Raw genomic sequence first — 14686 nt, 5'->3', positions numbered from 1 at the left:
CTATATCGTCGAGAACGAATGGTAGCTTTTGGTTAAGGAAGGAGGTGTGTCTCTTTGTCAACAACAGCTGGTGCGCAATCGCAAGGCAAATAGCTGATTATGGATTACAGGAAACAGAGGGGCCCGAGCACGTCCACATTCACGGGACTGTAGTGAAGCAAGTCGAAAACTTCAAAGTGTCTCGGTGTCCACATCACTAAGGAATGATCATGGTCCACACACATCAACACAGTCGTGAAAAGAGCACGATAACACCTCTTTCCCCTGAAAAGATTCGACATGGGCCTGTAAAATCCTCCAAAAGTTCTACAGCTGCACCATTGAGAGCATCTTGACTGGCTGCATCACCGCCTGGTACGGCAATTGCTTGGCCTCCGACCGCAAGGCGCAACAGAGGGTAATGCATACAGTCCAGTACAACACAAGGGCTGAGCTTCCTGTCACCCAACCCTTTCTTGGTGTCTAAGGAAGGTCCTATAAATTGTCAGCCACCCAAGTCATAGACTGTTCTCTCTGCTACCACAAGGCAAGTCTGGAACCAACAGGACACTGAGCAGCTTCTAACCCAAAGCCATAAACAATATTAGTTAACCAATAGCTACCCAGACTATTTGCATTGACTCATGTACGCTGCTGCCACTGTTTATCATCTATCCTACTGCCTAGTCAATTTACCCCTACCTATACGTACACATCTACCTCCATTACCTCGTACTCTTGCACATTGACTCAGTACTGCTACCCTGTGTATATAGCCAAGTTATCATTGACTCAGTACTGGTACCCCATGTATATAGCCAAGTTATCATTGACTCAGTACTGCTACCCCGTGTATATAGCCAAGTTATCATTGACTCAGTACTGGTACCCCATGTGTATAGCCAAGTTATCATTGACTCAGTACTGGTACCCCATGTATATAGCCAAGTTATCATTGACTCAGTACTGGTACCCCATGTGTATAGCCAAGTTATCATTGACTCAGTACTGGTACCCCATGTATATAGCCAAGTTTTCATTGACTCAATGTATATTTATTCTTTGAGTTATTTTTTCTACTATTTCTCTCTGCGTTGTTGGGAAGAACCCGTTGTCAGCTTTTCACTGTTAGTCCACACCTGTTGTTTACCTTTTCACTGTTAGTCTACACCTGTTGTTTACCATTTCACTGTTAGTCCACACCTGTTGTTTACCTTTTCACTGTTATTCCACACCTGTTGTTTACCATTTCACTGTTAGTCCACACTTGTTGTTTACCTTTTCACTGTTAGTCCACACCTGTTGTTTACCTTTTCACTGTTAGTCCACACCTGTTGTCTACCATTTCACTGTTATTCCACACCTGTTGTTTACCTTTTCACTGTTAGTCCACACCTGTTGTTTACCTTTTCACTGTTAGTCTACACCTGTTGTTTACCATTTCACTGTTATTCCACACCTGTTGTTTACCATTTCACTGTTAGTCTACACCTGTTGTTTACCAAGCATGTGACAAAACAGATGTTGATCTATTAGTGTCTAGAGGTCTAGGGGGTAGGGGTTAGTGTCTAGGAGGTAGGGGTTAGTGTCTAGGAGTCTAGGGGGTAGGGTTAGGGTCTAGGACAGGGGTGTCAAACATACGGCCCGCGGGCCGGAACCGGCCCCCAAGGAGGTTCGATCAGGCCCGCAGGATAATTTGAAAGTGGAAAAAATGCATAAAAGACATGGAATTAATATTTTTAATTCGCTGCAATTCATGGATTATCCGCTAAGGGGCGCACTCTTTCCATCAGAGTAGAAGACAAGCCGCATCACTGAGACAGACTGAAAACAGCAGACGGTATCAATGCGCCATCTGCTGCTTGTTACGACGTTGTTAATACCTTGGTCTCTACCTCTCCGCTACACCCTCATTAGCCAAAATGTCGTTATCCAAACGGAGAAAAGTAGATAAGGAGTGTAGAATTTTCAAAGAAAAATGGACCACGTCCTATTTATTTACAGAGATGCACGGAAAACCTTCGTGCTTGGTGTGTTTGCAACAAGTTTCGGTATTGAAGGAATATAATATTCGACGCCACTACGAGACTCATCACAGCGAAAAATATGACGGCTTGCAAGGACAACTGAGAAGAGATAAGATTAACGAATTGCTGGCGGGTCTGAGGAAACAGCAGTCAACTTTCATCCAGAGCCGAGAAGTCAGTGAAGCAGCGGTAAAAGCCAGCTACCTAATTGCTAGCGAAATAGCATTAGCATCGAAGCCGTATTCCGACGGTGACTTTGTTAAACGATGCATGATGAAGGCGGCTGAACTTGTATGTCCCGAGAAGCGACAAGCTTTTGCCAATATTAGCCTGACGAGGAATACTATAGCAGAGAGGATTTCGGAACTATCGGCAGATTTAGACAGTCAATTGAAACAGAGAGTCAAGTCATTTATTGCATTTTCCGTGGCAATTGACGAGAGCACTGACATCACAGACGTGGCCCAATTCATATTTATTCGAGGAGTTGATGAGACATTGACTGTTACTGAAGAGTTTCTTGAGTTGGTGCCAATGATGGACACCACAACAGCCGAGGACATTTTCGGCTCTGTCGTTGCTGCATTGGACAGAGTTGGAGTGGTAAAAGTAAATTGCACATTTGTCTAAGGAAATATGAGGTGTTTCATGAAATGTTTTGTAAAAGGATAGTTAATTAAATTTCAATATTTTCCTAATGTTCTTGTGCTTCTTTACACCAAAACAAAGGAAAGACATGATATTTTGGTTATTTATAGCAGAGTATGGTATAATTTTAATGGTCCGGCCCACTTGACATCTCCCTAGGCCGTATGTGGCCCACGATGCGAAATGAGTTTGACACCCCTGGTCTAGGAGGTAGGGGTTAGTGTCTAGAAGTCTAGGGGTTAGTGTCTAGGGGGTAGGGGTTAGGGTCTAGAAGTCTAGGGATTAGAGTCTAGGAGGTAGGGGTTAGGGTCTAGGGGGTAGGGGTTAGGGTCTAGAAGTCTAGGGGTTAGTGTCTAGGGGGTAGGGGTTAGGGTCTAGAAGTCTAGGGATTAGAGTCTAGGGGGTAGGGGTTAGGGTCTAGAAGTCTAGGGATTAGAGTCTAGGAGGTAGGGGTTAGGGTCTAGGGGGTAGGGGTTAGGGTCTAGAAGTCTAGGGGTTAGTGTCTAGGGGGTAGGGGTTAGGGTCTAGAAGTCTAGGGATTAGAGTCTAGGAGGTAGGGGTTAGGGTCTAGGGGGTAGGGGTTAGGGTCTAGAAGTCTAGGGGTTAGTGTCTAGGGGGTAGGGGTTAGGGTCTAGAAGTCTAGGGATTAGAGTCTAGGAGGTAGGGGTTAGGGTCTAGGGGGTAGGGGTTAGGGTCTAGAAGTCTAGGGGTTAGTGTCTAGGGGGTAGGGGTTAGGGTCTAGGGGGTAGGGGTTAGGGTCTAGAAGTCTAGGGGTTAGTGTCTAGGGGGTAGGGGTTAGGGTCTAGGGGGTAGGGGTTAGGGTCTAGAAGTCTAGGGGTTAGTGTCTAGGGGGTAGGGGTTAGGGTCTAGAAGTCTAGGGGTTAGGGTCTAGAAGTCTAGGGGTTAGTGTCTAGGGGGTAGGGGTTAGAGTCTAGGAGGTAGGGGTTAGAGTCTAGGAGGTAGGGGTTAGGGTCTAGGGGGTAGGGGTTAGGGTCTAGAAGTCTAGGGGTTAGGGTCTAGAAGTCTAGGGGTTAGTGTCTAGGAGGTAGGGGTTAGGGTCTAGAAGTCTAGGGATTAGTGTCTAGGAGGTAGGGGTTAGGGTCTAGAAGTCTAGGGGTTAGTGTCTAGGAGGTAGGGGTTAGGGTCTAGAAGTCTAGGGGTTAGTGTCTAGGAGGTAGGGGTTAGGGTCTAGAAGTCTAGGGGTTAGTGTCTAGGGTCTAGGGTCTAGAAGTCTAGGGGTAGGGGCTAGGGTCTAGGGGGTAGGGGTTAGGGTCTAGAAGTCTAGGGGTTAGTGTCTAGGGGTAGGGGTTAGGGTCTAGAAGTCTAGGGGTAGGGGCTATAGGTTATGGTTTACCTGGTACTGCTCTTTAGGGCCTGCGCTTCATCTAGAACCATGTACTGCCACTTGACCCTCTGGAAGTACTTGACATCCTGAACGACCAGCTGGTAACTGGTGATCACCACGTGGAACGGAGCATTCTGGGTATACAAGGTTTTTTGGCTCCAGAACTTCCTGATCACTTTGCGGTCGTGAGGGTTCCCCCAGTACGGCAGAACCTGAGGGACAAACGGCACAAAGGGTTAATAAATGAATATAATATGTGAATCTGCTCCGTGTATAATATGTGAATCTGCTCCGTTCTCAAGGAGGTCCAGTAAATCATTGAGTCAGATCTAAAAAAGGACTTTAGATACTTAGTCTGTGTTGAACTTTTGTTTCTAATTGAATATAGTTATTTTATCACAACAGAAGGTTAAAATTGTAACCTTTTGACTTTTTCCAGTAGAAAGGAACACTTCACACAGTTGCTTTTTCAACAACAACAAAAAGTCTTATTGTTTCGTGAGAAAACCTTTCAACTCTGACTCCATGTTGATACGAGACGTTAAACTATGTGACGGGACCATAATGAATCCCTCAACACAAATACTGGCTGAGGCTCCATTGTGTGTGTGTGTGTGTCCATTGTTGCCGGGTCAGTTTCTCCGCCGGTCTCGTTCTCAGGAACTGATACTTATCTGATGTTTGTTAACACCTCATCACCATGGTGAAACACTTGATTTACTGTCTTCTGGAAAACATCCAACAATGATGCTTTTGCAGTTAAAGTGTAAGTGTGTGTGTGTGTGCGTTGTTAGATACCATGCCTCCGATTCATAGTTACCATAAGTCGTGTAATACTACGCTGCCCCCTAAAGGACAATCGGAATAAGGCACCTAAGAAACTGCCTTCAAATTACACAGGGTGTTGGGATGCATTTTCCCCCTCACTCAATATAGCATATACAGTTAATATATACAGTCAATTAACACAGAGGCAGAGCCAATAGGCTAAAAAGTTTAACGAAAGGAGAGAGACGGACAGGACAGCCGACAGAGAGACGGACAGGACAGCCGACAGAGAGACGGACAGGACAGCCGACAGAGAGACGGACAGGACAGCCGACAGAGAGACGGACAGGACAGCCGACAGAGAGACGGACAGGACAGCCGACAGAGAGACGGACAGGACAGCCGACAGAGAGACGGACAGGACAGCCGACAGGACAGCCGACAGAGAGACGGACAGGACAGCCGACAGAGAGACGGACAGGACAGCCGACAGAGAGACGGACAGGACAGCCGACAGAGAGACGGACAGGACAGCCGACAGGACAGCCGACAGAGAGACGGACAGGACAGCCGACAGAGAGACGGACAGGACAGCCGACAGGACAGCCGACAGGACAGCCGACAGAGAGACGGACAGGACAGCCGACAGAGAGACGGACAGGACAGCCGACAGGACAGCCGGACAGGACAGCCGACAGGACAGCCGGACAGGACAGCCGACAGGACAGCCGGACAGGACAGCCGACAGGACAGCCGGACAGGACAGCCGACAGGACAGCCGACAGGACAGCCGACAGAGAGACGGACAGGACAGCCGACAGAGAGACGGACAGGACAGCCGACAGAGAGACGGACAGGACAGCCGACAGAGAGACGGACAGGACAGCCGACAGAGAGACGGACAGGACAGCCGACAGAGAGACGGACAGGACAGCCGACAGAGAGACGGACAGGACAGCCGACAAGAGAGACGGACAGGACAGCCGACAAGAGAGACGGACAGGACAGCCGACAGGACAGCCGGACAGGACAGCCGACAGGACAGCCGGACAGGACAGCCGACAGGACAGCCGGACAGGACAGCCGACAGGACAGCCGGACAGGACAGCCGACAGGACAGCCGGACAGGACAGCCGACAGGACAGCCGACAGGACAGCCGACAGAGAGACGGACAGGACAGCCGACAGAGAGACCGACAGGACAGCCGACAGAGAGACCGACAGGACAGCCGACAGAGAGACCGACAGGACAGCCGACAGAGAGACCGACAGGACAGCCGACAGAGAGACCGACAGGACAGCCGACAGAGAGACCGACAGGACAGCCGACAGAGAGACCGACAGGACAGCCGACAGAGAGACCGACAGGACAGCCGACAGAGAGACCGACAGGACAGCCGACAGAGAGACCGACAGGACAGCCGACAGAGAGACCGACAGGACAGCCGACAGAGAGACCGACAGGACAGCCCGACAGGACAGCCGACAGGACAGCCCGACAGGACAGCCGACAGGACGCCCGACAGGACAGCCGACAGGACAGCCGACAGAGAGACGGACAGGACAGCCGACAGAGAGACGGACAGGACAGCCGACAGAGAGACGGACAGGACAGCCGACAGAGAGACGGACAGGACAGCCGACAGAGAGACGGACAGGACAGCCGACAGAGAGACGGACAGGACAGCCGACAGAGAGACGGACAGGACAGCCGACAGAGAGACGGACAGGACAGCCGACAGAGAGACGGACAGGACAGCCGACAGAGAGACGGACAGGACAGCCGACAGAGAGACGGACAGGACAGCCGACAGAGAGACGGACAGGACAGCCGACAGAGAGACGGACAGGACAGCCGACAGAGAGACGGACAGGACAGCCGACAGAGAGACGGACAGGACAGCCGACAGAGAGACGGACAGGACAGCCGACAGAGAGACGGACAGGACAGCCGACAGAGAGACGGACAGGACAGCCGACAGAGAGACGGACAGGACAGCCGACAGAGAGACGGACAGGACAGCCGACAGAGAGACGGACAGGACAGCCGACAGAGAGACGGACAGGACAGCCGACAGAGAGACGGACAGGACAGCCGACAGAGAGACGGACAGGACAGCCGACAGAGAGACGGACAGGACAGCCGACAGAGAGACGGACAGGACAGCCGACAGAGAGACGGACAGGACAGCCGACAGAGAGACGGACAGGACAGCCGACAGAGAGACGGACAGGACAGCCGACAGAGAGACGGACAGGACAGCCGACAGAGAGACGGACAGGACAGCCGACAGAGAGACGGACAGGACAGCCGACAGAGAGACGGACAGGACAGCCGACAGAGAGACGGACAGGACAGCCGACAGAGAGACGGACAGGACAGCCGACAGAGAGACGGACAGGACAGCCGACAGAGAGACGGACAGGACAGCCGACAGAGAGACGGACAGGACAGCCGACAGAGAGACGGACAGGACAGCCGACAGAGAGACGGACAGGACAGCCGACAGAGAGACGGACAGGACAGCCGACAGAGAGACGGACAGGACAGCCGACAGAGAGACGGACAGGACAGCCGACAGAGAGACGGACAGGACAGCCGACAGAGAGACGGACAGGACAGCCGACAGAGAGACGGACAGGACAGCCGACAGAGAGACGGACAGGACAGCCGACAGAGAGACGGACAGGACAGCCGACAGAGAGACGGACAGGACAGCCGACAGAGAGACGGACAGGACAGCCGACAGAGAGACGGACAGGACAGCCGACAGAGAGACGGACAGGACAGCCGACAGAGAGACGGACAGGACAGCCGACAGAGAGACGGACAGGACAGCCGACAGAGAGACGGACAGGACAGCCGACAGAGAGACGGACAGGACAGCCGACAGAGAGACGGACAGGACAGCCGACAGAGAGACGGACAGGACAGCCGACAGAGAGACGGACAGGACAGCCGACAGAGAGACGGACAGGACAGCCGACAGAGAGACGGACAGGACAGCCGACAGAGAGACGGACAGGACAGCCGACAGAGAGACGGACAGGACAGCCGACAGAGAGACGGACAGGACAGCCGACAGAGAGACGGACAGGACAGCCGACAGAGAGACGGACAGGACAGCCGACAGAGAGACGGACAGGACAGCCGACAGAGAGACGGACAGGACAGCCGACAGAGAGACGGACAGGACAGCCGACAGAGAGACGGACAGGACAGCCGACAGAGAGACGGACAGGACAGCCGACAGAGAGACGGACAGGACAGCCGACAGAGAGACGGACAGGACAGCCGACAGAGAGACGGACAGGACAGCCGACAGAGAGACGGACAGGACAGCCGACAGAGAGACGGACAGGACAGCCGACAGAGAGACGGACAGGACAGCCGACAGAGAGACGGACAGGACAGCCGACAGAGAGACGGACAGGACAGCCGACAGAGAGACGGACAGGACAGCCGACAGAGAGACGGACAGGACAGCCGACAGAGAGACGGACAGGACAGCCGACAGAGAGACGGACAGGACAGCCGACAGAGAGACGGACAGGACAGCCGACAGAGAGACGGACAGGACAGCCGACAGAGAGACGGACAGGACAGCCGACAGAGAGACGGACAGGACAGCCGACAGAGAGACGGACAGGACAGCCGACAGAGAGACGGACAGGACAGCCGACAGAGAGACGGACAGGACAGCCGACAGAGAGACGGACAGGACAGCCGACAGAGAGACGGACAGGACAGCCGACAGAGAGACGGACAGGACAGCCGACAGAGAGACGGACAGGACAGCCGACAGAGAGACGGACAGGACAGCCGACAGAGAGACGGACAGGACAGCCGACAGAGAGACGGACAGGACAGCCGACAGAGAGACGGACAGGACAGCCGACAGAGAGACGGACAGGACAGCCGACAGAGAGACGGACAGGACAGCCGACAGAGAGACGGACAGGACAGCCGACAGAGAGACGGACAGGACAGCCGACAGAGAGACGGACAGGACAGCCGACAGAGAGACGGACAGGACAGCCGACAGAGAGACGGACAGGACAGCCGACAGAGAGACGGACAGGACAGCCGACAGAGAGACGGACAGGACAGCCGACAGGACAGCCGACAGAGAGACGGACAGGACAGCCGACAGAGAGACGGACAGGACAGCCGACAGACAGACGGACAGGACAGCCGACAGACAGACGGACAGCCGACAGAGAGACGGACAGGACAGCCGACAGAGAGACGGACAGGACAGCCGACAGAGAGACGGACAGGACAGCCGACAGAGAGACGGACAGGACAGCCGACAGAGAGACGGACAGGACAGCCGACAGAGAGATGGACAGGACAGCCGACAGAGAGATGGACAGGACAGCCGACAGAGAGATGGACAGGACAGCCGACAGAGAGATGGACAGGACAGCCGATAGAGAGATGGACAGGACAGCCGATAGATAGTGTCAGAGCAACAGTAGGATCCTGATGTCTCACCTTGAATTTGGGGACAAAGCGTGTAAACTCCTGGTGCCAGTTATTCAGTGTGGAGGCAGGAGAGATGATGAGGAACGGACCCCAGATGTTGTCACGCTGCAGAGGACAGGACAGAGACACTCAGTCAGTCACCACGCCAGGTATGCTTGTGGGTGTGGACGTGTTTAACTATTCTTGTGGGGACCAGAAGTCCCCAAAACAACAGTAAACAAACAAACAAACATTTGACCAACTGGGGACATTTTGTTAGTCCCCCCGAAGTCAAATGCCATTTCTAGGGGGTTTAGGGTTAAGGTTAGAATTACATTAAGGTTTAGGAGCTAGGGTTAGGTTAAGGAGCTAGGGTTAGGTTAAGGAGCTAGGGTTAGGTTAAGGAGCTAGGGTTAGGTTAAGGAGCTAGGGTTAGGTTAAGGAGCTAGGGTTAGGAGCTAGGGTTAGGAGCTAGGGTTAGGAGCTAGGGTTAGGAGCTAGGGTTAGGTTAAGGAGCTGGGTTAGGGTTAGGAGCTGGGGTTAGGTTAAGGAGCTAGGGTTAGGTTAAGGAGCTAGGGTTAGGAGCTAGGGTTAGGGTTAGGAGCTAGGGTTAGGAGCTAGGGTTAGGAGCTAGAGTTAGGAGCTAGAGTTAGGTTAAGGAGCTAGGGTTAGGAGCTAGAGTTAGGAGCTAGAGTTAGTAGCTAGAGTTAGTAGCTAGAGTTAGTAGCTAGAGTTAGGAGCTAGAGTTAGGAGCTAGAGTTAGGAGCTAGAGTTAGTAGCTAGGGTTAGTAGCTAGAGTTAGTAGCTAGAGTTAGTAGCTAGAGTTAGTAGCTAGAGTTAGTAGCTAGAGTTAGTAGCTAGAGTTAGTAGCTAGAGTTAGTAGCTAGAGTTAGTAGCTAGAGTTAGTAGCTAGAGTTAGTAGCTAGAGTTAGTAGCTAGAGTTAGTAGCTAGAGTTAGTAGCTAGAGTTAGTAGCTAGAGTTAGTAGCTAGAGTTAGGTTTAGGAGCTAGGGTTAGTAGCTAGAGTTAGGTTAAGGAGCTAGGGTTAGGTTAAGGAGCTAGGGTTAGGTTAAGGAGCTGGGTTAGGAGCTAGGGTTAGGTTAAAGAGCTAGGGTTAGGTTAAAGAGCTAGGGTTAGGTTAAAGAGCTAGGGTTAGGTTAAAGAGCTAGGGTTAGGTTAAGAAGCTAGGGTTAGGTTAAGAAGCTAGGGTTAGGTTAAGGAGCTAGGGTTAGGGTAAGGAGCTAGGGTTAGGTTAAGGAGCTAGGGTTAGGGTTAGGAGCTAGGGTTAGGAGCTAGCGTTAGGAGCTAGGGTTAGGAGCTAGGGTTAGGTTAAGGAGTTGGGTTAGGGTTAGGAGCTAGGGTTAGGAGCTAGAGTTAGGAGCTAGAGTTAGGAGCTAGGGTTAGGTTAAGGAGCTAGGGTTAGGTTTAGGAGCTAGGGTTAGGTTTAGGAGCTAGGGTTAGGTTAAGGAGCTAGGGTTAGGTTAAGGAGCTAGGGTTAGGTTAAGGAGCTAGGGTTAGGTTAAGGAGCTAGGGTTAGGAGCTAGGGTTAGGAGCTAGGGTTAGGAGCTAGGGTTAGGAGCTAGGGTTAGGTTAAGGAGCTGGGTTAGGGTTAGGAGCTAGGGTTAGGGTTAGGAGCTAGGGTTAGGTTAAGGAGCTAGGGTTAGGAGCTAGGGTTAGGGTTAGGAGCTAGGGTTAGGAGCTAGGGTTAGGAGCTAGAGTTAGTAGCTAGAGTTAGTAGCTAGAGTTAGTAGCTAGAGTTAGGTTAAGGAGCTAGGGTTAGGAGCTAGAGTTAGGAGCTAGAGCTAGAGTTAGTAGCTAGAGTTAGTAGCTAGAGTTAGTAGCTAGAGTTAGTAGCTAGAGTTAGTAGCTAGAGTTAGTAGCTAGAGTTAGGTTAAGGAGCTAGGGTTAGGAGCTAGAGTTAGGAGCTAGGGTTAGGAGCTAGAGTTAGGAGCTAGAGTTAGGAGCTAGAGTTAGTAGCTAGAGTTAGTAGCTAGAGTTAGTAGCTAGAGTTAGTAGCTAGAGTTAGTAGCTAGAGTTAGTAGCTAGAGTTAGTAGCTAGAGTTAGTAGCTAGAGTTAGTAGCTAGAGTTAGTAGCTAGAGTTAGTAGCTAGAGTTAGTAGCTAGAGTTAGTAGCTAGAGTTAGTAGCTAGAGTTAGTAGCTAGAGTTAGTAGCTAGAGTTAGTAGCTAGAGTTAGTAGCTAGAGTTAGTAGCTAGAGTTAGTAGCTAGAGTTAGGTTTAGGAGCTATGGTTAGTAGCTAGAGTTAGGTTAAGGAGCTAGGGTTAGGTTAAGGAGCTAGGGTTAGGTTAAGGAGCTGGGTTAGGAGCTAGGGTTAGGTTAAAGAGCTAGGGTTAGGTTAAAGAGCTAGGGTTAGGTTAAAGAGCTAGGGTTAGGTTAAAGAGCTAGGGTTAGGTTAAGAAGCTAGGGTTAGGTTAAGAAGCTAGGGTTAGGTTAAGAAGCTAGGGTTAGGTTAAGGAGCTAGGGTTAGGGTAAGGAGCTAGGGTTAGGTTAAGGAGCTAGGGTTAGGGTTAGGAGCTAGGGTTAGGAGCTAGCGTTAGGAGCTAGGGTTAGGAGCTAGGGTTAGGTTAAGGAGTTGGGTTAGGGTTAGGAGCTAGGGTTAGGAGCTAGAGTTAGGAGCTAGAGTTAGGAGCTAGGGTTAGGTTAAGGAGCTAGGGTTAGGTTTAGGAGCTAGGGTTAGGTTTAGGAGCTAGGGTTAGGTTAAGGAGCTAGGGTTAGGTTAAGGAGCTAGGGTTAGGTTAAGGAGCTAGGGTTAGGTTAAGGAGCTAGGGTTAGGTTAAGGAGCTAGGGTTAGGTTTAGGAGCTAGGGTTAGTAGCTAGAGTTAGGTTAAGGAGCTAGGGTTAGGTTAAGGAGCTAGGGTTAGGTTAAGGAGCTGGGTTAGGAGCTAGGGTTAGGTTAAAGAGCTAGGGTTAGGTTAAAGAGCTAGGGTTAGGTTAAAGAGCTAGGGTTAGGTTAAGAAGCTAGGGTTAGGTTAAGAAGCTAGGGTTAGGTTAAGAAGCTAGGGTTAGGTTAAGGAGCTAGGGTTAGGGTAAGGAGCTAGGGTTAGGTTAAGGAGCTAGGGTTAGGTTAAGAAGCTAGGGTTAGGTTAAGAAGCTAGGGTTAGGTTAAGAAGCTAGGGTTAGGGTTAGGAGCTAGGGTTAGGAGCTAGCGTTAGGAGCTAGGGTTAGGAGCTAGGGTTAGGTTAAGGAGTTGGGTTAGGGTTAGGAGCTAGGGTTAGGAGCTAGAGTTAGGAGCTAGAGTTAGGAGCTAGGGTTAGGTTAAGGAGCTAGGGTTAGGTTTAGGAGCTAGGGTTAGGTTTAGGAGCTAGGGTTAGGTTAAGGAGCTAGGGTTAGGTTAAGGAGCTAGGGTTAGGTTAAGGAGCTAGGGTTAGGTTAAGGAGCTAGGGTTAGGTTAAGGAGCTAGGGTTAGGAGCTAGGGTTAGGTTAAGGAGTTGGGTTAGGGTTAGGAGCTAGGGTTAGGAGCTAGGGTTAGGTTAAGGAGCTAGGGTTAGGTTAAAGAGCTAGGGTTAGGTTAAAGAGCTAGGGTTAGGGTTAGGTTAAGGAGTTGGCTTAGGTTAAGGAGCTAGGGTTAGGGTTAGGAGCTAGGGTTAGGAGCTAGGGTTAGGAGCTAGGGTTAGGAGCTAGGGTTAGGAGCTAGGGTTAGGAGCTAGGGTTAGGAGCTAGGGTTAGGTTAAGGAGTTGGGTTAGGGTTAGGAGCTAGGGTTAGGTTAAGGAGCTAGGGTTAGGTTAAGGAGCTAGGGTTAGGTTAAGGAGCTAGGGTTAGGTTAAGGAGCTAGGGTTAGGTTAAGGAGCTAGGGTTAGGTTAAGGAGCTAGGGTTAGGTTAAGGAGCTAGGGTTAGGTTAAGGAGTTGGGTTAGGGTTAGGAGCTAGGGTTAGGAGCTAGGGTTAGGTTAAGGAGCTAGGGTTAGGTTAAAGAGCTAGGGTTAGGTTAAGGAGTTGGGTTAGGTTAAGGAGCTAGGGTTAGGAGCTAGGGTTAGGAGCTAGGGTTAGGAGCTAGGGTTAGGAGCTAGGGTTAGGAGCTAGGGTTAGGAGCTAGGGTTAGGAGCTAGGGTTAGGAGCTAGGGTTAGGAGCTAGGGTTAGGAGCTAGGGTTAGGAGCTAGGGTTAGGAGCTAGGGTTAGGTTAAGGAGTTGGGTTAGGGTTAGGAGCTAGGGTTAGGTTAAGGAGCTAGGGTTAGGTTAAGGAGCTAGGGTTAGGTTAAGGAGCTAGGGTTAGGTTAAGGAGTTGGGTTAGGTTAAGGAGCTGGGTTAGGTTAAGGAGTTGGGTTAGGTTAAGGAGTTGGGTTAGGTTAAGGAGTTGGGTTAGGTTAAGGAGCTGGGTTAGGGTTAGGAGCTAGGGTTAGGAGCTAGGGTTAGGAGCTAGGGTTAGGAGCTAGGGTTAGGAGCTAGGGTTAGGAGCTAGGGTTAGGAGCTAGGTTTAGGAGCTAGGTTTAGGTTAAGGAGTTGGGTTAGGGTTAGGAGCTAGGGTTAGGTTAAGGAGCTAGGGTTAGGTTAAGGAGCTAGGGTTAGGTTAAGGAGCTAGGGTTAGGTTAAGGAGTTGGGTTAGGGTTAGGAGCTAGGGTTAGGAGCTAGGGTTAGGTTAAGGAGCTAGGGTTAGGAGCTAGGGTTAGGTTAAGGAGCTAGGGTTAGGAGCTAGGGTTAGGAGCTAGGGTTAGGGTGATGGTAAGAGTATGGGTTAGGGAATGGGACTGAATTGTGTCCCCCCCCAAAATGTAGCTGTACAAGACAATGTATATGTGTGTGTGTGTGTGTGTGTGTGTGTGTGTGTGTGTGTGTGTGTGTGTGAGAAAAACAGGAAACACTAAGCTGTGAAACATGTCTTCCTGTGGGACACGGTGTTCTAGAGAGTGGGCTTCAAATTCCCAAAACATAATTCCATTTCCCCTCCCTGTCATTTAAAACACCTTGGGGCCCGTGGATACAGCTGGACTGTTCCCATTCACATGATTCATCAACAAATCCCCCCCCCCCCCCCCCCCCGCAATAAAACATTACAATAATACAACACATTTTTGACTTACAATGAAACTTTACGACTTCTGCATGCCAAGTACAAAGGAAATCAAGTAGAAAGGTTTGGAAGAGACCAGGTAAACAAAAACAAGTATTTGACTCAGGTGTGCTGCTTACCTCAGCCAGGTGACCCAGCAGAGCGATGCTCTGAACAGTCTTCCCCAGACCCATCTCATCTGCTAGGATACCATTGATGCCCTACGGAGAGGAAGACAGGACGGGATGTCACGACTGAGAAAAGTGACAGAGTACTGGGGTGTGTGTGTGTGTGTGTGTGGTGGAAGAGAGAGAGCAACACAGACCAACACAGAATGAAAAGTTTATCTTTTGAAGCTTGTGTTCACCTGTTCATAGAGGTTAGCCAGCCAGTTCATGCCTTTCAGCTGGTAACCCTTCAATTTCCCGTTGAAGATGGTTGGCTGGG

The 14686-nt window shown here is 50.9% G+C and overlaps 1 protein-coding gene across 3 annotated transcripts in view; it reads right to left on the bottom strand.

The window, feature by feature from the left end:
• Nucleotides 1-14686, bottom strand: part of ino80 (INO80 complex ATPase subunit) — a 102330-nt gene that overhangs the window by 74627 nt on the left and 13017 nt on the right. For all 3 annotated transcript variants that reach the window (XM_055885688.1, XM_055885690.1, XM_055885689.1), the window contains exons 13-16: nt 14607-14686; nt 14380-14460; nt 9266-9361; nt 4009-4211 (exon numbers count right to left, since the gene is read on the bottom strand). The exon at nt 14607-14686 is cut by the window's right edge and continues 133 nt beyond it. In XM_055885688.1, coding sequence (XP_055741663.1) covers nt 4009-4211; nt 9266-9361; nt 14380-14460; nt 14607-14686 — 460 coding nt within the window. The remainder of the gene's footprint in view (nt 1-4008; nt 4212-9265; nt 9362-14379; nt 14461-14606) is intronic.

Source organism: Salvelinus fontinalis, chromosome 27 (assembly GCF_029448725.1).
Source record: "Salvelinus fontinalis isolate EN_2023a chromosome 27, ASM2944872v1, whole genome shotgun sequence".
Classification (NCBI taxonomy): domain Eukaryota; kingdom Metazoa; phylum Chordata; class Actinopteri; order Salmoniformes; family Salmonidae; genus Salvelinus; species Salvelinus fontinalis.
The sequence above is the reverse complement of the archived record's forward strand: the minus strand, read 5'-3'. Positions and strand labels throughout refer to the sequence as shown.